We start from the raw sequence: 14514 nt of genomic DNA on the forward strand, positions 1-14514 counted from the left end.
GCACTGGTGGTGGTTCTGGACGCGCTCTGGGAACTTCCTTAGTGTCCGGCTCTACCTGAGCTGCTGAGTGACAGACACCCTGATCGCTTCCATAAGAGAACAGCTCATGAAAGGACTGGATGCCAAGGATAATTTTCCTGGAGGGTGACAGCAGCCGGGCCCAGCAGGAGTAGAAGTGTTCTTCATCTCCTAATGCGCCCCCTGCCCATCCGTGCCGCATCTAACATCAGCTAAGTACTGGGAGGCAGGTGCTGAGGGACCACTTAGCAGCCCTGTAAGAACCTGCGAGTGCAGGAGGCGTTCTGTAATTAATGGGCATTACAGAGCCACCCACCCACTCTTCTGTCCTGGAGGTGGTGCAGGAGCTTAGTGCCACTTTGGGGTGGGCCCAGGGAGTGCAGAGGCAGCCCAAGCAGACTTCATTTTAATGTTCAATTAAGGAAGGCAGCACAGCTGTTCCTCTCGCAATAGCCCTGAATTCAGAGGTGCCTGCTTTCGAAGGCAACCTGAGAAACTGTCATCTTGATGCTTTGGAGGCTGGCAAGAGTAACTTACACTTCCCATAAATATTCCGAAGCAGGCAGTCATTTGCATAAAGCTAGATACAGAATAAATTCTCTTTTCAGAGAATATCTGTGAGATTCACTAAAAAATTAAAGAAGCCAGGAACATAAAAATGAAAAGGAAATCCTCAGATTGTGGACCGGTTGTGTCTGGTGTGGACATGGCTTTTGTGCCCCTCTCTGCTCATCTGTTCCCTTTTCCCAATGAGAGTAAAACGTCAGCCTTGCACAAAAGGTGCTGTCACACTGGTTGAGTGACCTCCGCTCTGAGACCTCCACCTGTAGACTCGGGGAGAGAATGCTTCAGCCAGCCTTGCAGATAAATGCAGTTGGTTCCCAGCCCAGAAACTCTGCTGGTGTGAGAGCCCATCAGGTTAATCCCTCCTCCTGAAATTGCTTTGTCACACCTTTTCCTCTGCCTCCCCCCAAGACAGTTTGGAAACCCGGACACCAAGGCATGTCCCACTTTAGGGGACTGAGGAAGGGGGAATTTTGCCAACACCCCCTGGCAGGGCAGCCACCAGGTCAGAGGGAACTCATGCCCGTGCCCCTCCCTCAGATCATCGTGGGTGTGATTCTCCTTTACTACATCCTCGGAGTCAGTGCCTTAATAGGAGCAGCTGTCATCATTCTACTGGCCCCTGTCCAGTACTTCGTGGCCACCAAGCTCTCCCAGGCCCAGCGGAGCACCCTGGTGAGTGTCCCCCACTCTGTGCACCTACTCCTTTTCCCCATCTTTCCCCCATGTATCTGCCTGCTCCTGCTCCCCTGTCATCGCTGGGTCTCCTCACTCTCCCCCTAGATGCCACCAATCAGCTCCCCCACCTACCTGCACACTACCATCGACCTTAAACAGGTCAGTCCACCTCTCCAAGCCTCAGTTAACCAATGCAATGGGATTAATGGAGAAGGCAGGGAGCAGCCCCATGGGCGCCGGAGCGGGGCATTGTCTGTGAAATGGCGAGGACACTGGCTCGGCCCCTACCTCCTGGGTGGACTGGCCCCTGACGCGGTGACCCCTGGCAGGAGTACTCGAACGAGAGGCTGAAGCAGACCAACGAGATGCTCCGTGGCATCAAGCTGCTCAAGCTGTACGCCTGGGAGAACATCTTCCGCGCGCGGGTGGAGATGACCCGCAGGAAGGAGATGACCAGCCTCAGAGCCTTTGCCATCTACACCTCCATCTCCAGTGAGTCCACCCCAACTGGCCAGCCCTGCGTGCTGCTGCCTGCGTGCTAGGATGAGGTACCAGGGCACGGGGGAGGGGACACTGGCAGAAACGGGAGGCTTTGGGGTCATCCAATCCAGGTGAGCCTCAAACTATCTCATGCAGCAGAGCTCCCCCTCACCCCCGCCCCGAAATCACAGTGCTCCTCAGTCATTTATTCAGAAAACATGTGTTAAAAGCCTGCCCTGCGTGGGGCACTGTGCTGGCCCTCAAGATGCAGCGATGAGAAAGTGAGACGAGGTCTTTGATATGCTACTGAGCCGATCCTTTCCTGAGAGGCAGCAGTAAAGGGATAAATAACAGTTTGAGTTCTTGGAAGTGTGAGGGCTTCTTTTCAATAAGTCAGACCAAACGGCCACCGCCCTGGGGAAGCTGCAAGGAAGTTTTCATTTATCTGGGGCCCTGAGGAGGAAACATTGTCTCCAAACAGAAGCTTCACTAACCGAATTTACATTAGCCAACTGGTTTGGGAACCCCAAGCCCCGAAATAGAGGAAAAAAAGACCAAAACTGGTAAAACTCCTAGGATCCCAGCAGACATAAATAATAAAACCACTTTCCAGAGAACAGGGAGCTCTTGTAGCAAACATTCTGTTGAACAAGGAGCTAATAATAAAGAAATAAAAATCCACCAGAGTGAATCAGCAAATGCAAAATATAGGAGAATTACTCTCTTGATACCTGGAGATGTTAGAATAGACTGAGAGGCATAATAAAATAAGTATGTAAAAAATAATAATTAAAGAGCTACAGAAGGTGAAAAACCTACAGGACAAAACAAGAAAATGTCAGGGGAAAAGAAAGCCAAAGGAACTTACAGAAATTAAAATTTTAGTTACTGAAATTAATTTGGCAGACAGTAGTCCCCAGGTCAGAGTCAGGGTGTATGGAGGTCAGCTGATTGACGGAGTCCTAGCTCAAGTTCATCTCAGTTGGTCTAGTGGCTCCATGTACCCACCTGGTGGTGGTTGGTGTATCCAGCCAGGCCCTGGTGCATAAATGGGACGTTGATAATTAACAGCTGGCAATCCACACTCTGGTTCTGTGACCTATCCTGTTTAAGAGCCATTATGGTAGAAAAAGCCAAGAGGAAGTCCTCCAAGAGAAAAAACAAAATGGAAACAAAAATCAGTGTACAGGTTCAATGAAAAAACATAGCTACAGAGAGAATATGTGAATTAAAAGGTAGACCTGTAGAAATTACATGAAATGTGTGGCAAGGGGGGTAAGTGGAAAATATTTTCTGCAAGTGGGGAGAACCGTTGACAGATGGGATACTGAGGCCCAGAGGGGCGTCTTCCTGAGGTCACGCCCCAGGTTAATAGCATGACTCAGACTAGATCCTCTGGAGTCTCTAACTCCCAGCCTTAAGCAGTTACAGAGCTGAGAACCTGGAAGCTGAAGAAGACTTAGAACACAGTGGGGCACCATTGTCGGTCTGTTTTCTCTTATTGGAAGAGAACCTAGAGTGGACTCTGATGGAGGTAGAAGTAGGGGAGGAGATTAGAGGAGTGGAACAAAGCTGATCACCTCCCCCAGCTGAGACTGGTCTTTCGGTGGGCAAGGAAGAGACACACCTGGTGTGTGTGGTTGTGGGTGACAGTGGCTGGGGGGCAGTAGTGGAAGGTGCATGTGATGTGTCTCCCTAATAAGCTCATGGAGAATAAGACGGTCCCTCAGGTCATCTCTGTATTCTTGGTGTTCGCATTGCCTGGAGAAGGTCTGGTGGGGACAGATGGCCGTCATCCAACCTGAAGGCTCTCACAGGGCGGGACACGCACTGAGCACCCAGGTGTGCTGCCGCCCTGAATCCAGCCAGATCATGGTGCCCTGTGCCTCAGGCAAGGACCCTTGTCCAGCCAGCAGTGGCCAGGCCATCCACCATATGGATGTAGCAATCATGGCATCTTTCTGCACAAAGTCCTGCTAGAACAAGATATTCCTAGACTGGAGCTGCGAACATGGCAGGCAGCCATTGCTTCCTGGGTTCCTCACCGAAACACCACAGGTTGCTAGTCTCGCCCCTTTACCCTCCTCCCTGACCTTGTGCCTCCGACCCGCAGGCTGAGCACTCCATAGGACAGAAGAAATTGGAAAGGACTCTCTAAGGAGCTCAGAAATTACTATCCACAAACCTAGGTTTTCTGTATTCTTCTCTCTGCCAGCTCTGCTTGCCCTGGGTCTCCTTGTGTTAACAGTAACACCACACTGTACAGCTACACACACCTGGCTTCCAGGCTCCCATCAGGGCAAACAGCCGCTGAGGTAGGAGAGGGCTCCCCCCAGCAGACAGGGGACTGCCTCTCCCAGCAACAACATGGCAGGGTAGGGTAAGGTAGGCTCATTGTCACCCTAGTGGGGGGATGCAGCAAGGAAATTGGGGCACTGGGTCCCCAAGATTCCTGACAACAAAGTAAAGGCAGCCTCAGGTCATAGCGATGGGGGCAGGTGGCAGCCACTTTGCTTCTAGGAGATGTAGGCTCGTTTCCTGCATTCCAAACTGCAACCTGGGATGTATTTTTCTATGTAAACAACATCACGACATGCCTGGATTCCCAGGCTAGCCCCCTGAAGCCTGTGTAGTAGGTGTTCTTTGTCCCAAAGGGCCCTGAGAAGACAAGCCAGAGCTTTGTGAAGGGCCCGGAGCCAGAGGACCTGGCGAAAGGAGACTCTGTGTTGTCAAGAGCTGAGATGACTTTGGAAGCAGTAAGGGGCTCTGGAGCCAAGAAGGGGTCTTCCCAGGGCCCCTCACTTGTCTAGGACTCAGCAACTTAGGAGGATAGACATTGCAGCCCAGGCTATCTCTGTAAGAGACAGACAGAAAGGGAAGGGCCCTGGGAGAGCTGAAAGCCAGACACTGTTTACTCAGCGTCCGCCCTTCCTGGGACAGGTTTGTTTTGTGTTGGTCAGTGGAAGGGGGAGGGATAGGACGGCAGGGTGGGGCACCTCCTGGCTGCAGGTGTATGCTTTGAGTATATTTTCATTTATCTCCTCCTAGACTTCCTGCCTTCTGCTCTCTGTCACCAGGGATCAGGATACAGGTCATTAGGCTTGAGGTAATGGGGCATCTTTCTCGCTCGCCCCTGGCGCCAACCATGGGGTCACGTTTCCTGACGGGGCCCATCTGGTGCTGCCTACTGGGCTTTCAGCCTGTCATCCTACACCAGTCAGTCAGACCGTTGGGCAAACAAGGTTACCCCTGACACTATCTGATGGTCTCCACTTCGGCATCACTGAGAGCTCCTGTGTGTGGAACCTTGGTGCAGAGCAGGGCGGGACGCACAGGGGGACAAAGGGAAATGGGTGCAGCTTCTCCACCATCAAAATCCAGAATCAAAGGAAAACAGACGTGAGTTACTCAGGGAGGCTGAGTGAGCCGGACCCTGCGTGGTTGGCCCTATGCTAGGTGTGGGCAGAGATGCAGGAAACAGTAAGATGTGTCCCCATTCTCAAGGAGTGTATCGTCTGCTGAGAAGTGAGAGCTAAGTGACCTAGAACAGTGTGACAGGAAGCTCCACACGATGTGGGCCTGCTCTGTGCCGGCTGCCTAGCAAGCCCGATTGCTCTTCACTCTCATATCCACTTTGAGAGGTGTGTGGCTCTATTATCCCATTTTACAGCAGAGAAGACAGGGGCTTGATGCAGTGAAACGACTCCCTGAGGTCCTCAGCCAGTAAATGGCAGAGAACAGAGAAGAAGGAAGCCCATGTGGACCAGGAGTGCACACAGTGCTTCGTGCAAAATGAGGTTCGGGCAGCACCTTGCAAGATGGGCAGGGCTTCAGTGAGCAGAAGATAAAGTGAGAAAAAGTTGGGGATAAATGCTGTGGCCACTCCCCTTAAAAGTCAGTTCAGTCTGTATTTCCCAGCTGAAGCAGCGTTACTCTCGTTTTTCAACCCCGCCGTGTATTTGAGGACAAGCTTTGCAAGTGTGACAGAGGGGTCCTAGGCCCTACTAGTCAGCCAGCCAACATGCTGCCAGTTTGTCTGTCCTTTGTACAGCACCCATCCCAGAGTTTTCTCTCTGTGCCAGACTCTACTAAGACCCTGTAGGTTAAAGGGGAGGCTGGCATGGTCCTCACCCTCACAGTCTTGTGGGAGACCATGCTGTGAACAGTGGCCATTCGTGTGGTCAGAGCCATGGGGTCAGTTCCAAATGCCCCACTTTCTCTTTTGTGGTACTCACCGGGCCCTGGCCCCTTTGTTATTTTTATTCACTTACCTAACAAGTTTTCACTGGACACCTGCTATGTGCCAGGCCCTGTGCTAAGCATGGGGGATCTGCTGGGGAGAAGAAATACCGGTCCCTGTGCACAGTCTAGTAGGGAAGCCAGTCATGAAACTGTGTCATGAGGGACAGGAATAGAAAGGGGTATTCTAGGCGGCCATGAGTTGCACCCAACCTAGTCTTAGGGGTGGTGTGTCAAAGAAGCTTTGTCGGAGGTGAAGCTCATTGCTGATTCCCGAAGAATAACTGTAAGTTAACCAGATGAGGGGAAGAATGTTCCAGGCACAAAGCCTAAAGCTGAGAAGGGTGATAGTGTGCTCAAGACTCAAACATAATTCGGTAAGGAGAGGAAAACAAACCCAGATCATGCTGGACCTGTGTTCAGGCCTCTGGGTTTTCTCCTGAGGCAGGAGAGCTGTTAAAGGAATTTCAGTGCAGGGAAGATGTGTTTGCCATCTATTCTCGTGTTCTGGGGTCACGAGACCCCATCTTCCCAGTCGGGTATGAACCACAGTCAGGTGCGGCCTCCTCGGATAAATGTGGCTGACCTCATACCATGTCCCGAAAAACAAAAAACAAACCCTGAAGCCCAACTATGCCATAGATGGGGTAGGGTGGGCAGGATGAAGCACCCAGCACCTGTCCCCAGCCACAGCCCAAGACTTGGGCTCCTTCTGTCCTCAGTGGAGGCCCTGACTCAGAACAGCCAATGTCAGGGGACAAGGGGACCTCCAGACCCCGTGCCTCTTCTTTCTCCAGCTTCTCTGAGATTCTTTTCAGTATCTGCTCTTCCTGCCACCGGCTGGTGCAGCCACAGTGGGTTGCTGATGCATATGCCGGCCTGCTGGCCAGGCGGTGGCTGAGGGGGAGCTGGGGAGGTCCAGCAGTCAGGAGGCAGGAATTGGTGTGACTTGTGGGGCCTTCTGCTCTGTTCCCACCACTGCCAGCAGCAGATACACCATTAACCTGCTTTCCTTCCCCCTCTGCTGACTTCAGAATGACCGTTGGACTGAATGGGAAATAGCCCTGTGTGCTTCAAACCGCACGACCCTGTCCTGCGGTGCAGCCTGCAGTTAGGCCCAGGATGTGAGCCTGCAGCTCCCCCGTGACCACCCCCTCGCCCCTCAGCCCCATCCCCGGGACCAAGCTGAGTTAATCAGAGGCACAAATGGCGGGCTCTGCCTCCCTGACACATGGCTTCTGAAACGTTTATCTTTACAAGTGAGAAGCTGTGGCATTGTGGGTGGTGCAGGTCGCAGCACAGGGCTGGGCAGCGCTCCTGGGCCAAGCCCGGGGGGCCCGGCTTCAGTTTCCGTTGGTTTGTGGGTTTGTTTCATTTGGGGAGATTAGGAAAAGCTTACACACTGTTCATTGCTGGAGCCCCGGAACCCAGCATTGTGTCTAGACAGAGGACACCCTCAAAACTAATCTCTGATAAATACTTCTTAAAGGAACTCTGTGGGAAAGGATTAAAACGACACCTACTCACATCTCTACAAAGGCTTTTGCTTTCAAAGGATGCCTTTCAGGCCCGCCTATGTGCAGCTAAACTTCTGCATCATGGCCTCACACTTACACATCACTTTGTAATCTGCTCTCACTTAGTGTCCCTTAACAGGATTTCTTGCTCCCTAACATGCAAGATTTAAGCACCATCATGTTCTCCTTTTTTTTTTTTTTTTTTTTCTGTCTGACATCAAATCAAAATGAGTCAGCTCACTCCATGCCAACATTGGAGAAAAACCTATTCTTGGTCATATGTTTTTTACCTCTCCATAATCTTTAACGTCTTACGGGGCTTTACGCGGTTCACAGGTCTTCAACCCATGATAGCTGGGATCCCCAGCTCCCTGCCCTCCCAACCCCACCAGGGTTCAGAGGTGTCCATTGAGCTCAGAGTGATGCCAGAGCCTCCTAGCCTCCCAGCCTTTGGCACTGACATTTCTCCTTCCAGCCTTGTCCACCCCAGGGCCCAGTGGGTTGATCTCCAGAGAGGCCTTTTAATGCAAGCAGCTGGTAATGCCATCCCCCATTCCCCACCCCACAGGGCACTCAGCGTTCCTTGCACAAAAGCCATCCTCGCAAGACAGAGCGGGGGAAATGGGAAATTATATTTGGATTCTCTAGTGTCTCCATACAACAGCCAGAACAGGGTGGAAATTACCTATAGATTCTCTTTTAAGAGAAATCAGGTCATTTTTAAATTTATGTATAGCTTGTCTCATTCCTCAAAGTAACTGAAGCAGTTACAAGAATAAAGACAACAAAATAGAAAAAAAAAAACATATAAATTGAGAAAAATCACAAGGGAAAACATGCAGTAGAACAAGATTATGACATGTCTTGTGACTGCTGAATTCCCCTGAGAGTTGACAGACCACATGAACTAAAACAGCCCCTCGCCTGGGATGTTGCCAGTTGGTTTCATTTCCGGTGGTTTGTTGCTGTGGTTGTGGTTTTGTTTCGCCTTGACAGTGCTCTGTCTAGCTAACAACGTTTTACTGAGGGCTTTGTGTTGTCTCCAGTGATTACATATTCAAGATAAATTTCCAGGAGAGGGATTATAGGATTAGAAGGTCTAAACTTCTATGTGGCTCTAGCTGCAGAGCACCAGATTGCTTTCCAAACAGAGTTGTGCTGATTTACAATCTAACTCTGAACCTATTCTTTAACTGAGAGTTGAGTCCCAGAATGTGTGGGAGGGGTCTCAGCCTGGAGCAAGAGACCAAGGGGGTGGTACACAGGTACCTTATAGCTTGAACCCCTCCTCTTTGGTAATTGCTGGGGTGGGCAGGAAAGAAATAGAAGGAGGCCCCTTGTCTTAAGCGAGCTCCCTGGAAGAACTGGAGGGGAGGGACAAGGCTACCTTGTGTTTAGAGCTATACGGTTGGTGATGGTCAAGGGCCCAGGCCTCACGGGAGTCCTTCTCCTGCTCCTTCTCCCCAGCCGGTGTCGGCTGTGCTGTGTGCTAGGTTCCAGCTGTAAGAAAATCAATAATTCTTATACTGCCCCTGCCAAAGACTATGGGGAAGGGCTGTGGGCGCCTGGAGACATGGAGTCCTCTTCAGGAAGGACAGTTAAAGTGCAGTCATGGAGGATATTGTGTTGACTGACAGGAAGCCGTGTGGTCAGACAGACTAGGAGTGACCCAAGAACCCAAGCCATATCTCCTTCATGAGACTGGGATCTCTACAGGGGCTGTGTTTCTCTCAGCAGACTAGAAACCCCCCAAGATGAGCACAAATGTCTTTCCTATCTGCTTGGCAACTCCCTAGAGCCATGTTTCCTTTCTCCTGGGCATATCGGGGCCTTTCTGGGAGCGTAGTTCTGTCTCCTTCCTCAAACTAGGAACCCCTGTGGGCAGGGGCCATGTTTTCCCTCCCACTTGGAAGTCCAGACCTCTGATACACACTTGTTTATGTACTAATCGATGCAGAACCCTTGGAGTAAGTAAACAGCCAGCTTCCTGGATTGGTATTGACCATCTGGACTTCTTCAGAGTGTCAGAGACCTCACCATTCACTAGACAGGAGCTATATGCACAGGCTGAGCCCTTGGCCTTTGACTCCTGGCTCTTGGCTTGTTCTGCTTTCATTTGGCTAATTACGGAACCAGACTCCTTTCTGGGCTAGCCTGGAAGAGGCTCCTGGAAGGATGAAAGATGAGATAAGAAGGTGGCAGCTAGGTAGTCATCCTTACTCTAGGAAGGTTGCTCTCTCTGCAAGTTCAGGACCCCATGCCCAGACTTTGGGCATCTTACACATTGGGAGGCCAGAGGAGCTGTGACCTATGGAGCAGGGCTGAGCTAGAGGTTGGTCGGTGTGATAGCACGTAGAGCTCACAGAACCTGTTCCCTACATCATCTCCTCTCACCCTGGAGAAAGCCAGAATGTGTGAACAAGTGTACAAAGATCAGGTGCAGAAACTAAGCCACAGGGTAGGGAAATGACCTGCCCAAGGTCACACAGCTTGCATGTAACAAGGACTCCACCATTCTCTGACTTTAAGTCTAGCTCTCCTTGCTCTCTGGAATCTCTATGAAGGGTCTGAAGACCACACTTTAAACAAACCAACGGCCCAACCTGGGCATGGACTCTCAGGCTTAGACCTCAGGGAGACCCTGTTTTTAGCTGTCCTTAGTCACCGATACCTCAGTGTGCATGAGTTTAAAATTTTTCCCAAGAGCCATGGGAGATCAGGAAGCCTCTAAGCCTCACGGAGAACCTGGCTTGGGGGGATGCAGGGACCAAGGGCAAAGGAAGGAGCAGCAACTTGTTGACTCCAGAACCCATGCTGCTGACCTCGGAGTTGACCCCAGGTGGCCAACCCTTCAGTCTCATCTCCCACCACTTTTTCCTGGGGCTCCCTTCATACTGTCCATGTGGAGTGGAATAAGAACATGTAAGCCTTTATTTAAAGGCTTAAGATTCAGAGACGTGGGACAGGAGTCCAAAGGGAAACAGGTAAGGAGCTGTAGGTGCCACAGGGCTGGACTTCTGCCCCTGCCCTGCCCCAGCTGCACCCCGTGGCTGGAGAAAGGGCCCCACAGGCGGCACTGCCTCCACCAGCCTGGGGAACTTCGCTGTTAGCGGTCTCATCTCTCCCACTAAACTTGTGCTTCCTCCACAGTTTTCATGAACACGGCCATCCCCATTGCAGCTGTCCTCATCGTAAGTGGCCTCTTCCTCCATCTCCTGGTGGGGTGGGGGGTGGGGGGCAGAATGTCTGGAATGAGTGGACACCCAGGGTTTGACCGTTCCATGCAGGGACTTCAGAAGATGACTCAGCAGCGGCACTGAGAACAGGGCAGTGGACTGCCAGTCCTTACACGGGCGGGCCCTCCCCGTCCAGGAAGACAGGGGCCTCTGGCCTGGAGGAACTGATGCTTAGGCTTCAAAGAAATTAAACTTGCTTTTAAAAATAGCTATCAAACATGGTCGTTGTAGAAATGTTGGGAAATTCAGAATGGAAAGGGCAGTGAGAATTTAAATCACCCATAATCCCACTGGCAGCAACTTTAATGTGCTTCTTTCCAATGTTTTCTGAAGATATATAATATGACCATTTTACAAAAATAGGACCGTGCTGCACAGGCAGTTTGTAACCTGCCCTTCGAAATGTAAGAATATGGCATGAACAATTTTCCATATCATTTTATACTCTGGTGGAGGTTTTTCTAAAGCCATTTTCACCAAAGCTATGTATGAGCTGTGCAGGGGAGGCCCACAGTGGAGGCCAGCAGTGACCCCTCCAGAAAGGCCTGGACCCCACGAGCCTGCAGCCCCTTCAACCAGGACTCCCATCCCTGGCTTTTCTGATGGCTGCAATTCTTTAAAAAGATGCATTTATTTCCCCAGGGGCCAGTGTCCCTGAGCTGTGGTGAGTTCACAGCCTGTCAGGCATGCTTGGGAATTCATTTTCAACGTGATTTATTGGGTTGGTTCTGGCCTGGCTCTTCAGGGAATTCTGGGTAACAGAGGCGGCTGAGCCAGCCAGGTAGCCTGGGACAAGCACTGTGACCAGGGGGTTATAATTCTCCTGATTTCATTTTCTTGACCGGAGACTGCTGTCTGAGAGGGGGCAGAGCTGACCTAACGTGAGGGCCCCTCCCTGTCAGGGAGGGGGCAGGATAGGGAAGGAGCAGCCTCAACCCTCCGGCCTGAAGTCCTGAGCTTGCAGGGTTCAGGGGACGTTGCCGTGAGATGACAATGAGGACGATGAAGGTGTCTCTAACTGAAAGATCCCCTGTTGTTTCCTTCCCTCAGGCTGAGTGCTTCACTTTGGAAGGGGCCCATGCTCTGAGTCCCCGTCTCACATGTCTACCTCTGTCCACAGACCTTCGTGGGCCATGCCAGCTTCTTCAAAAAGGCTGACTTCTCACCCTCAGTGGCCTTTGCTTCCCTGTCCCTCTTCCACATCCTGGTCACGCCACTGTTTCTGCTGTCCAGTGTGGTCCGCTCTACAGTCAAAGCTCTCGTCAGGTGAGAGAAGGGTCCAGCAAGGACACGGGACAGGCAGTCCATGTGGCAGCCCCAGGAACTGCTGAGGTGACTGACCATTGCCACCATAGTTATTTGGTACCAGGACACATTTACCCATTGATCCGGGCCTCACTGAGCTGGTTGTGGTTGGTCAGAGGGATATAGGCAGTGGTGGGATTCAGCCAGTTGCATTGTTTCGGCAGGGCCGATACCTAATTTTTTGTTAAGTTCGGCAAACCAGTTGTTAAAATGGCACTTGTAATCAGGGTTCTCTCTAAGGTGGGTGCCTGGGCAGCTGCCTAATGTGGAAATCACAAATTTACATTTCTTACTCTTTTTTAATGTTCATCTGAGCAACAGAGTATTCTAAGTGCCCGTAGTGATATTCGTTCTGTCCATAGGTAAAATAAATGACAAGTGATGATACCAATCAAGAAGCAATATGGAAATATCTTAAATAACAGTTTTATTGTTTTTTGTCAGGTATTATTTAATATTTTTTCATTAATATTTTAAAACTCTTATAATCTAGCTTTCTGTACTTTTTTATTGTTCTTAAGCATGAAATAATAAACTACCTTTCGGTATATTATTTTTTTATACTTGAAACAGTCATTAGGGCAGTCATTAGTCAGTCAATGGGACCAGGCAGAGAACCGGTTGTTAAATTATTTGAATCCCACCACTGGACACAGGCCCTGTGTGGCTCCCTTCTGCACCATCCCTGAGACAGGACTAGCCAACTTGCTTACACACCTCCAAAGAGGGGGGATTAAAAAATGTCACCTCCAAGATAACTCTGTAAAAAAAATTTTTTTATTTTTCAATATTGAGCCAGAATTGGTATATCTTCATAAATTCTACCCACTGGTCCTAGTTCCACCCTCTAGAGACACCAGAATGAGCACCATTTCTTCCCCAAAGGATAGCCATCAGGTTTCAGAAGTTGTCCACTGAATCTTTGTCTTCCCCAGTCTGAGCACCCCTGTTCTTCCCGCGGGTCCCAGAGCCTTCCCAGCCTGGTCATGGAGCGGCGTCCCCCACAAGCCTGCATGTCCTGCCCCCGGCTGGCCCGCAGCTCTGGGAGGCCCCACTTCCAGGCTCGAGCCCATTGGTGACTCTGCCACTCTCCCGAAGGCATCACCTCTTGGGAATGAGAGCCTGAAGGTTAGAGGCCGAGGCTTTGACTGTGAAGATCTCCTGGGGCCTCAGAAATAGCCCCTTGAAAACATGCCTCTGGGGAAAGCTGGCTGTGTCCTTTCTCATCTTCAATGGGACCAGACAGTAACAAATGTCCCCTGTTCCTGAACCCCTCCAGCCTTGAGGAAAATGACATCCCTATCTCATGGGGTCCTCGCAGGTCCTAGGCAGCTGGCAGGGAGAAGTAGCTATTGGATTGAAACAGCCGATAGAAGGAACAACTTACATAAGGAAGCTCTGGCAGGGGTTCGAGGATGGAAGGGGTATAACCCAGCAGAACTGTGGTCAAATAGTTAACCAGGGAGGAGCAGGCTGGAAAAAACCAGCTCCCATATCCAGGGTTGGCTGTGCTGGCTGTTTTATTGCCGTGGCACTGTGACTTCAAACGATCACTCCTCCTCCCCCACACTCACCCCAGCCCTGTGGTCCTATGTAGAAACCACAGGTTGGAGGGTGCTGCACCTGTTAGAAATCCCCTGTGCTGGTTCAAACGCATTTCCACGTGCAGACACTCCTAACTCAGTGTCATCAGGGTCGCTCAGGTCTTTTTAAAGAGGGAGATGAGACTCTAGGTTGAAAGTGGGAACAGGACACAAGGCCAGCTCTTCCCATCACCGACGGTTGAGAGGGTGCTGGGTGGAGGCGAGACAGAGGCGAACGGGCAGAGGCTGGCAGGCTACTCCTGGTCAGGGAGTGGGGGTCGTGCACAGAGCAGAAACCAAGGACCACAGTTCATTTAGAGCTTCAGACTGTTCTTGCCTTAAGAATTGGAGGGCTTGTCTGGGCCCAGGCTTATTGGGCATTTAGCAAAAGGGAGGAAAAGAGATATACAAACAATGCTCAAGCTTCCCCGGACAGCTTCCATACCCCCAGAGAGGAGAGAGAATGAACCAAAACTTTTAGAGCCTCCTCTGGGTCCATAGGAAAATTCCTGGTGGGGGGAGAGACTTCTTTATGAGTTGAAAATAATACCTCTCCCCTAGAAGAATTAAATTATATTATTAATGTATTTATAAAACATATAGTGTCTGGCATATAATATGCACTCAATAAATATTAGCTACTGTTAATAACCAATTCTAATCCTAACTAACCATAACAGGGACCAACCTTAATTCTAATAGTAGCTAATATAGTCCAACACCAACCATCTTTTAGTCTAACTATCCTTAACATTGAACCGTTCCTAAAACTAACTAAATCTACCCTAATCCAGACCCTGACCTACTCCAGAGGATTAGTCAACCCTAACAAATCCTGGTGACCCCTGTTGCTCCCCCACTGATGCCAATGCCTTATCCCCCTCCAGTGGGGAC

General features: G+C 50.6%; 1 protein-coding gene across 3 annotated transcripts in view; it reads left to right on the plus strand.

Annotated features, from left to right (window-relative positions):
• ABCC8 (ATP binding cassette subfamily C member 8) overlaps positions 1–14514 on the plus strand; it is a 70926-nt gene that overhangs the window by 26096 nt on the left and 30316 nt on the right. For all 3 annotated transcript variants that reach the window (XM_066365103.1, XM_066365096.1, XM_066365111.1), the window contains exons 9-12: positions 1123–1257; positions 1590–1752; positions 10647–10687; positions 11853–11998. In XM_066365103.1, the coding sequence (XP_066221200.1) occupies positions 1123–1257; positions 1590–1752; positions 10647–10687; positions 11853–11998 (485 nt within the window). The remainder of the gene's footprint in view (positions 1–1122; positions 1258–1589; positions 1753–10646; positions 10688–11852; positions 11999–14514) is intronic.

Source organism: Saccopteryx leptura, chromosome 1 (assembly GCF_036850995.1).
Source record: "Saccopteryx leptura isolate mSacLep1 chromosome 1, mSacLep1_pri_phased_curated, whole genome shotgun sequence".
In the NCBI taxonomy this organism is placed as follows: domain Eukaryota; kingdom Metazoa; phylum Chordata; class Mammalia; order Chiroptera; family Emballonuridae; genus Saccopteryx; species Saccopteryx leptura.